At 46.3% G+C, this 10,022-nt stretch overlaps 1 protein-coding gene across 1 annotated transcript; it reads left to right on the plus strand.

Annotated features, from left to right (window-relative positions):
- Positions 1-3,161: 3,161 nt before the first annotated feature.
- On the plus strand, positions 3,162-8,414 carry LOC147888334 (pentatricopeptide repeat-containing protein At1g06140, mitochondrial-like). Its single transcript, XM_087392135.1, has 4 exons — positions 3,162-4,575; positions 4,816-5,315; positions 6,507-6,638; positions 8,229-8,414. The coding sequence occupies exons 1-4, from the start codon at positions 3,162-3,164 to the stop codon at positions 8,412-8,414; spliced, it is 2,232 nt and encodes a 743-aa protein (XP_087248261.1).
- The last annotated feature ends 1,608 nt before the right edge of the window (positions 8,415-10,022 follow it).

The following is a 10,022-nucleotide window of genomic DNA, read 5'->3' on the forward strand; positions in this document are numbered from 1 at the left end:
ACCGACATGTCCCACTACTTTGAGTCCTCAACACTCCGCAAATCTGCTGACCTCAGACTCAAGTACTGATGCATAAATCTTGGACATGACATGTCCAATCATGATGGTCCTGTAGTTCTCCAGGTTCATGGGATCCCCTACCTTGTGGATGGGTGAGATAGTGTTGATTGTCTAGGTGCGTGGAAACCCCAAGCAAATGGCTTCATTAAATAGCTTGGCTAAGATCAAGGCTAGGAGGTTAATCCCATATGCAATGAACTCAGTGCATAGTCCCTCATGATCCTTCGCTCAGCCACCATTAGGAAGTTTCATTACGGCATCCTTTACCCCCCCTAGTGAAGAGGGTGCAGGATGTGGGGCGTGGCATATGTGATAGGTTAGGGGCTAGTTGATTTGGGACATCATAGAGCGTGCGTGCATAATCAGACCACACCTGAGTGTCAGTGCATGGTAGGGGGGACCGTCCCTTTAGAAATCTCTGCCAGAAGTCCTTAGAGTTGTTACTGATGAACAAAATGTTTAGTAGCTCCTCCTCGTTCCATTGCATGAAGTCAAGTTTCTTCCTGCATACTAGACGATGGTACTCACGTAGCATCGCTGATTCACTCGGAAGGTTGTTTTTTGTTTTGAATTTGAGCTGACGACGTAAAGCCTTACACTCATCGTCGTACCATCTATTACAGGGTACGGTCCCAAGAGGTGGTGGACGGGTGGAGTGGGTGGTGTGGGGAAAGGCGTGAAGAGCAGCCTTGTGTAGTGAGCGAGTGACTAGGGTAGCACGGTCTTCTAGTAAGGGTATAAAGTCAACGTATGCGAGAAGAATGTACAGACGACCAGAGTAAGTAGGTGAGTGATCACGATCAAAGCGTATATCATGGTAAGTGGAGTAAGAGCTCAATGGGGTAGAAAGTACTATGTGGCAGAGGCTAGAAATGCTAAAGAAAAGATAGGTATGGTCAACTCCTGGAGGGAGAGGTGCTACAGTAAAGTCAGTGATGCGAGATGTGAAGACAGGGGATCCCATGATGTAGTCCACAACACTGAAGCCTCGCCTATGTGGAAAGCAAGTGAAGCCACCTGATGCGGGCCATCTATCAAGACCATTATAGATAATGAGATCATGCATCCTATTGAGGTCATCCTAATGAATGGAATGCTAGCATACCATATGAGGTCTTGGGAAGTAGTGAGCATAGGCAAGGGTGATTGGAGTGGATTGAATGGTGATCAAGTATCAGAGAGTTGAAGGGAAGAGCAATAGTAACATAATTTATTGATAGGTACATAACTGGCAGACTTAACATAAATTCTAATCTAAGGGTAGGCATGGGATGAGAATCCTTAGTGAGATGCACATAAAATTGTTTAAAAAGATGAATTACTATATGCAATCACTCAAGTACAATTGCTTCAACTAAGCCAACATCTTTCATAGGCTACTCATGAACTCAAGTGTAAGTGATTGGAGGTTGGAGAGAGCGTGACTATGAATCTCATCCCTACTTGAAAGTTGGGTCAAGCAATTCTTCTCCTGTGGAATGCCACATCAACCATTGAATGGCCTCAAATTTGTTGCAGTAATGAAACGACAAAATCTCAAACCCAAACAATTATGCTTAGCCTTGTAGAAGAGTACTCTCTTAAGTCATCTACATCGATAGGTTGCATGCCTTCAATTCAATTGCTCCTTATTGCAATGGATTTAGTCTCCCAGCCCACCACGACAAGCAACGAGGCTCCACCTCTAATGAGAAGATACTCTCAATGCCTTTTGGAGTAGGGCTTGCCAATCACAAACACTCCCACTCCCTCGATATTGCCTAATTGGGGAGTAGATTGCAAAGAGGATTACAGGCCACCCATTTGCCTAGTGCTGACGTGTTGTGCGCCTACTGAAATCACTTCATTTTAATATATAAGAAGGCATTTAGAGAGGGTCCCCTAGTGCTAAAAATGCTCCATTTTCATAAATAGTTCTAGTACTTAGTAGTAGTGTTCACAGAAAACCTACAAACTATATACAATGAACTTGCAACATTTTCATTTTCACCTGTAAAAAATAAATTTCTCAACTTTGTAAAACATCAAAATTTTAGGCAATTTACTTATAATTTAGCTTAAAATTTTGCAAAAGAAAAAACCTTAAATAATTTGAAACCCCAAGTTTTGTGATTTTCTAATGTCACGCTCTTACTCATAATGAGGTTGTTTACACAACGGTATAGCCCAACATGTGGGCACCCAAAAAGAATCCAGGGCAATCTTGAATGGGCGAGCTCCATTACACACTAGCTGCCCATTGTGGGTTTTTAAAAATTGAGTGTCCACCCATGGACACGCCCCCCCAACGACTACCCAGCAATGGTTTTGTAATTTGTAGGCTCCCGAACACACACGTGATTGACAGATTTGAAGGGTGGCCATTGTTGGTCATCCAAGCTTGGCTGCCCCAGGACGTGGAGTCCAAGTAGGACTGAAAGGTCCAATCATGGGCGCCGGGCGGTGTGTGTGTGTGTGTACATGGGAACCTCTCGGTGCGTAAACAGTCTTTTTTTTTTAAATGTGAAAAAGACTTCCCCCTTGAAAGAGGGAACAGAAAACTCAAAACGAGCTGGAAAGAAACCTTGCTCAAAACGAGCTGGAAAGAAACCAAGGTTGAGGTTGAAAGTGCCACCTCAACCCTACTGTAGTCTCCAAGAAAAAGGGGGAACCCTTCCATTCCCTAAGGAATATAACCCTCCTGCCCGGGAAGAACCCTGCATGCTCGCCCAACTAGCCATCAGTGTGTGAACGGTGTCAGCCCAAATACTGGCCAGGGTGTGCGAGGGATGGACGTGAGATCCGTCTAAGGCCTCTCTGCATCTAGCCCTCCAAATATGATGCAAAAGAGTATCTCCCAAGGTGTATCCCCATCAATACTGGTGTATAGAAGTCTCAAGTAGGTCACGTCGAATCGAAGAAACATCGTGCCACTCAGAAGATCTGAGGCCCAAGAAGCATCCTGCCACTCATAGAAGATCTGAGGCCCTGATAGGAAGAGCCGTGTGTAAATAGTCTGAAAACGCTTCCGGGAATCGAAATGGGCTGCATTGTGCTTATCCTCCCATCATCCATGCACCCTCGTTCTCCATAACGTCCAAATCGATGACGCCGTCAAATCTATGACTTTATCTCACTGTTCCTCTGCATCTTGGAGAACCCATGTTGCAATCTTGCCCATCAGCAGAGTGAGCTCTAATGGCTCTGATAAGACGGTCCCTATGTTTGGAGACACGAAGAGAGTATTTGGTGAGCACATGGGCAGGTGGATAGCCCCCGAGCTACACGTTGAATGCAGGTACAAGGAGATTGCCTCTCAGCTGGGTGCTGAGACGGATACTGCGTCCTATGCCGTGCTTGTGAGGCGTTGCACCAGTGCCAGGGCTTTGTCTGAGGGTGAACGCGTGCATGAGCACATGATAAGGCGTGGATTTGCAGGCACGAGATTTCTGAGTAACCTTCTCGTCGATATGTACAGCAAGTGTGGGAGCCTGGAGAATGCATGTGCCGTGTTTGACAATATCGTAGATCGTAATTTGTACTCTTGGAATATTGTGATTGCTGCCTGTGCCCAGCATGCGCATGGCAAAGAGGCTTTACACATGTTCGGTCACATGCAGGCAGAAGGCTTCGAGCCGGACCAGGTCACCTTCGTCTGCGTTTTGGATGCGTGTGTCAGTTTGGGAGGGTTAGAAGAGGGTTATGGCATCCACGCAACTATTGTTACCAATGGATGGGAGTCGGATGTTGTTGTGGGGAATGCCCTCGTCAATATGTATGGCAAGTGTGGTAGCCTGGACGATTCGAGGGCTGTGTTTGCAGAGATGCTACTCCGTAATGTGGTCTCCTGGAATGCCATGATCACGGTGTGTGCCCAGAGCGGGCATGGCAAGGATGTCTTACAACTGTTTGGCCAAATGCAGGCGGAAGGCTTGGATCCAGATAAGATCACCTTCATCTGCGTCTTGGATGGGTGTGGCAACTTGACGGCTTTGGAAGAGGGTCGAGAGATTCATGCTATTATTGTTTGCAACAGATCGGAGTCGGATGTTATGGTGGGGAATGCCCTCGTCAATATGTATGGCAAGTGCGGGAGCCTGGATGATGCAAGGTCTGTTTTCACAGAGATGGCAATACAGGATGTGGTCTCCTGGAATGCCATGATCTCAGCGTGTGCCCAAAATGGGCAGGGCAAGGAGGCTCTACAACTTTTTGGTGAAATGCAGGCCAAAAGCATCGAGCCAAACCAGATTACCATTAACTGCGTTTTGGATGCATGTGGTAGTGCAGCAGTCCTAGAAGTGGGTCGAGAGGTCCATACTATTGTTGTTGGCAAGGGATGGGACTTGGACGCTGTTTTGGGGACAACTCTTATCAATATGTATGGCAAGTGCGGGAGCCTGGAAGATTCCAGAGCTGGTTTTACATCAATGGCCCTGCGGAATGTGGTTTCGTGGAGTGCCATGATTGCAGCTTGTGTCCAAAATAGGCACTGCAAAGAGGCCTTACAACTGTTTGGTGAAATGCAGGCTGAAGGCATTAAGCCAAACAAGATCACATTCGTCTGCATTTTGGATGCATGTGGCAGTGTGGCAGCCCTAGAAGAGGGTCGAAAGATCCATGCTACTGTTGTTGGCAACGGATGGGAGTCAGATGTTGTTGTTGGGACAGCCCTTGTCAACATGTATGGCAAGTCTGGGAGCCTGAATGATTCCAGGGCTGCGTTTGAAGAGATGACACTGCGGAATGTGGTCTCTTGGAATGCCATGATTGCAGCATGTGCTCAGAATGGGCACGGCAAGGAGGCCCTACTGCTGTTTGGTCAGATGCAGGCTGAAAGCATCAAGCCAAACAAGATCACCTTCATCAGTGTTCTCACTGCATGCAATCATACAGGACTAGTTGCTGATGGGAGGCAGTACTTTGCATCCATGAATAGAGATTATGGAATAATTCCCTCGGCAGAGCATTATTTGTGCATGATTGATCTTCTTGGGCGACGAGGACTATTGCAAGAGGCAGAAGGCCTGATCATGAACATGCCATCTGAACATGTCGCCCCAGCATGGTTGAGCTTGCTTTCATCATGCAGATTTCACAGTGATGAAGAGAGGGCTGTGCGAGCAGCAAATTTCATTAGTGAGCTGGATCCAAGGAATGTTTCTCCATATGTTTTGCTAACAAACATCCATGCTAATGCAGGTAAATCAGATGACATAGTGAATGTGAGAAAGGCAATGATTGATAATGTGCAAAGAGAGTGCCAGGCCGCAGCTGTATAATGTATTGAGGTAAACAATGTTGTGCATGCATTTAACACTGGAGAGACATCACATCCCCGGCAGGAGGATATTCATGCGGAGTTGCAGAGGTTGAGTAGTCTCGTGAAGGAGGCAGGATATGTGTCTGACACACATGCCATGCTTCGTGATGTGGATGAAGAAGAGAAAGAAGACATGTTATGCTACTATACTGAGAAGCTAACCATTGCTTTTGGGCTTATTCCACCCCACCAGGAGCACCTATTCGTATCACCAAGAACCTTCAGGTGTGCTCTCTTTGTCATTCTGCCACCAAACTCATCTCTAAGGTGGTTAAACAGAAAATAATTATTAGGGATGTAAATCAATCTCATCAATTGAGAAGGGCATATGAACGTTCATGTGGTTATTATTGGTGAAATGGTTCAGACACTTTGTGAAGCCTTACACTTTATGCGATTTCTTCATCTTTTCATTTGAATTTATGTGTGGGGTGGTGGGCAAGGATGTTTTGTTTTCTTCTCGAGAGAGAACACGATTTGTTGTATGCATTTCTTACTTCTCAGGAGGCATCACCGTTCTTCTTGCATGATTATATTTCTTGACAGGCAGGACTTTGCCCTGGTGCAGATGATCTCGGGAAAGGCTCCTTGGCCAGATGGATTGTCTGTAGATCATTTTCTCCAAATGCATTGTAGGACAACTTTGTAGAGAGAGAGAGAGTAATAACACAGGCCAAAACTGTTGGAAAACTAGACAAGAGAGAATAGAACTCAACTCACTCCGTGTGCATATAGAGAGAACACCAAAGATATGGAGAGAATACACACAAAATGTCCAGCCAAACAAAATCTCATAATATCTAAGAACAAAATAATTAGAAAACTGTGACAACACCTTCAACAAATGCTGAGGGTAAGCCACCAGGAATAGGATCTGTTTGCTGATCCTTCGGATGTAGATTACATGGCAGTCTTTCTATTACCTATGTTTCTATAGGCATGAAGCCCCTTTGCACTCCTCATTCGGGTGGGGCATTGACCCTATTTCTCCAACATCCCTTCTCAATGACACTGTTGCCCAACACCAACTCTGTTAAAGAATTGCTGCGTCAGTCATAGTGATTTTCCCCAGGACATCCACCACATGGTGTGTTTTGCTCGCTATTTTCCGTTCAGTTTTCTCTGCACTCTAACATGGTATCAGAGCCAAAGGTTGGCTAGAGACCCTTTACGTGGAGGGAGCCTGGAACCAGCACTCTGTGGAGATTTTGAGCTGCTGTTCGAGGTGTTTGCGGGGGAGCATGTGGAGGTGTGGACTGTTCGGGTGTCAAGGAAGGTGCGTAGTGTTTGAAGGGTGTTTTCAGATCTGAAAGGAGGTATACTCGAGGGACAGGATAGTGATGGTGTGAAGGTACCTTAGGCATCAAGCCTCTTCATATCTTCTCTAGCCCTCTCCTCTCTTTTGTCCCACCAATCCCCGTCTGTACATTCTTTCTCATCCACCTTCTCTTCTTAGCTGTGGTGGCGGAGAGCAAGGTAAAAATTCCCGTATTACCCGCCTTCCTCTTGGACCATCAATTGGGTTGGTGGTGGACTTGAATTTCTAAGCTTTAGGAATTTATGGTGACTGCCCTAGCCTCCAACTGATTAAAACAGTTCAGACACTTTAGTGCAATTAATTCCATGGGCCAAGGCAAGGGTCTGAAGGTTAGAGAGGGGTAAAAATCCCTTCGCTGGCTTGTGGGACAAGGCAAAAAGTCAACCAGAGAAGAACAGGGAGAGGCAAGTCAGGCTCGGAAAGTGCTCCAGGGCTATTCTATCACATCGCTTTGCTGGTTTTTAACTGCCAGAACAGTCCATGGGCTGCCTGGGCTGCCAAAAGCTCAAAAACGAATTTCCATGAGCCTCAAGATCAGTTCATTTTTGCTGCATGCCTGTTGTTCATGCCTTCCCAGAGGTCCAAATCTGATTGGCACTTCTTCCAGGAGCCTTCCAGGCCAGGCGTGTCAAAATCGCACTTTTCCAGGCAGTTTGGAGCTTCCAGGCAACTGGATTTACTTCTAGGCAGGAGGATTTGATGTGTCGTACTTGCCAAAGGCTTTCCAGGGCTGCCAAACCTGATTTCGCTGATCCAGATCCACTCCAGGGTCACTAGACAGGCTTCTGGGATGCCAGATTGGTACCAGATCCATTTCGCCGACCGAAATTGGACGGGTGCCAGAAAGAAACCGTTTTTGTTGTTTTTCACCACCTCAAGTGCTGCTCCTGCTGATTTCACCTGCCAGACTGCTTGAGAAATGCTCCAGAAAGGCTCGCCGTTTTGCTTGCTGCTGTTTCAGGGTTCCCAAAGCCTTCAGATGAGTCGATGCTTCCAAGAAGCTCTCCTACTGCCTCAGAATCTTCAGATCCTATTGCCTTGTTGTAGCTAGTCCTTCTGTGTGCCAAGAATAGCTATGGTTGTTTTGTTGGTCTTTGTCTTGCCAGAACTCCCTTGAGCTGCCAGGACAGACTTGGCTGATTTCTCTTCTGCCAGGACTCCCTTGAAGGGTATCAGAGCTGCCGGGTTAGCATTATCAGCCAAAATCGGAAGAAAGGCTGCTATGGGATATTGCACTGGATTGGGATGCCTTTCTGTGATTGCATAGCAGGACGGGCGTGCTTGTGAATGGATTATTCAGTTGGCTGATTTTGGGCTGACGCACGATAGTGCTCTTCTTGTATTTGGATGTCTTTTGAATAAAAGATAAAGAAATACTGAAAGGGGCGCTAAGTTTAGGGCCAATCTGGTGTTTGGTGCAGGACGAGGGCAATCTAGCTCTTGGTTGTTGTGTTCCAAGTTGTTTTGCTTTGCCATGGAAAGTTCTGAATGGGTGGAAACTAGGTATTTGCTGGTTATTAACTGTTCACTGCCCTTTGGTTCCCAAAGGCTGTTTCAAATGGGCTCAATTACGGCGTGTGGCGGTTCATGATGGAGTCCGTCTTGCAATCATATGATTTAGCAGTCTTCATATTGGTGGGGGTTGTCAGGCGTGATCCCCTTGCAAAAAGTCTGGGGATCTTGCCGCAGCAAGAGATAGAGACCTATCTCAGCTTTGGGACGGAGTTAATGTGAGGCCAAGGTCTTTCATTTTCCTAAACTATAATCCTCAAGTAATTAATTATGTAGAGCACATGACAGTGGCCAAAAGTATCTGGGAGCATTTGGCGTCCTTGTACAACAGAACGTCTCCCATGAGGAGGGTCTCTTTAGAAGTTTAGATGAGGTTGTTGGATCCCACGAAGTCTTCAAAATGCGGGAGCACATCAATAAGTTACAGCAAGAGATTCTACAGGCGATATCTGAGGACATGGCCATAACATTCTTGTCCCACTTGTCTTTCTAGTACTCTGCATTTTATTCGTCCTTGATTACCAGTGGAAGGACAAATATGTTGACATGGGAGGAATTGGTAACATGGGAGGAATTGGTATCCATGGTGCTTGAGTGTTAGAAACATGGTGTGAGGGAGAGAGAGAGAGAGATAGGCTAGGGAGTGAAGAAATGGTAGACAAATGTAGAATCCATGAAGGCGTTCATTCATTCATCATCATTAAATGAGACAAGTGAAGTGCAAGCCTTATAGGCTACACACTTGCACCAAGTGCATATGGGCACACATACATGACTCACAGAATTACTAGTACTAGATCTCCTAGTACTACACACCAACACATCACCTCAACGCACTCTTCGGCTATGATATCTCCAACAACCCCCTTCAAAGCAAAGAGTGTGAGACCCAAGGAGTAGACCGATTCCCCCTCCACTGCAATACTGCAAAGAGCAAGTCCAACTATCCAACACCTCCCATGTGATAGTGACTTCTCAGTCAGCTTGCGACTGCCAAGGGAAAACCATCACCCGTCACCCCCCTTTACTTTGAATTGGGTGGTCAATGCCATCAAACCAAAGTCAAAGACAATACGTTCATTTTTGGGGGACAACCCACGGCAAAGTACCTCTTATTGACTCCTACTACATTCAATTTAGAGGGACAACTTAGGGATAAATCATGCAATATAGCTGATAAAGCTTGTTGCTCAGGTCCAGTAGATGTGGCATAAATATTCTCAAGCTTGTGCAGGGTCTTCAGCTAGGGTCTCCTTAGCTGAAGTAGTGAGGTCAAGTTGATGAAGCAATTTGTTGGCCAACCTCACACCAATAAGCGCCATTGCTTTGTCATTCTGCTCATCCTTAGCTGAGAGTGGTGCTGATAAGTCTTCACCACGAGGACGAGGCTCCATAGTATCAATCTGAGGTAGCAAAGCCAGCAGCTGAAATGGATAGCCAGCAAAGGAATGGGCTGGTCTGGGGCAGATATAGGTGTCTAGTGGTGCTCCAAATGCCCCAAAATACAGAACTCAAGTCAAATAACAGCAAGTAGATACCCTGAGATGCAAGAATGAGCCAGCCAAGGGAAGAGCGCGTGTGGGTGTGAGGACTGCTCAAGGTGCTGTAACAGATCTGAAAACCTCCGAAATCTTCAAAATGGTTGAGCAGAGTGCTCCAAAGTGCAAAGCGGCTCCCTCCAACAGCTCCGAGATGAAATACCAGGACACTCTTATGAAAAACGGCTGTTCTAGATGAATTAGAAGCTAGGAGCAGCCCCGAAAGTGCTTCTGCAAGAGGCGGTTCTGCAACAGCAACCCTAAGATGCCCCGAAAATGCAAGAGCAGCTCC

This window comes from Dipteris shenzhenensis, chromosome 21 (genome assembly GCF_047967505.1).
Source record: "Dipteris shenzhenensis isolate YYH24624 ecotype China chromosome 21, Dip_SZ_1.0, whole genome shotgun sequence".
Classification (NCBI taxonomy): domain Eukaryota; kingdom Viridiplantae; phylum Streptophyta; class Polypodiopsida; order Gleicheniales; family Dipteridaceae; genus Dipteris; species Dipteris shenzhenensis.

Excerpts from the sequence above, each read along its gene's own strand:
- LOC147888334 (XM_087392135.1), top strand. The coding sequence starts at position 3,162 with ATGACTTTATCTCACTGTTCCTCTGCATCTTGGAGAACCCATGTTGCA. Across the intron at positions 5,316-6,506 it reads GAGAGTGCCAGGCCGCAGCT|AGCCAAAGGTTGGCTAGAGA; the intron begins GTATAATGTATT and ends ACATGGTATCAG. Across the intron at positions 6,639-8,228 it reads CTGTTCGGGTGTCAAGGAAG|GCTGTTTCAAATGGGCTCAA; the intron begins GTGCGTAGTGTT and ends TGGTTCCCAAAG.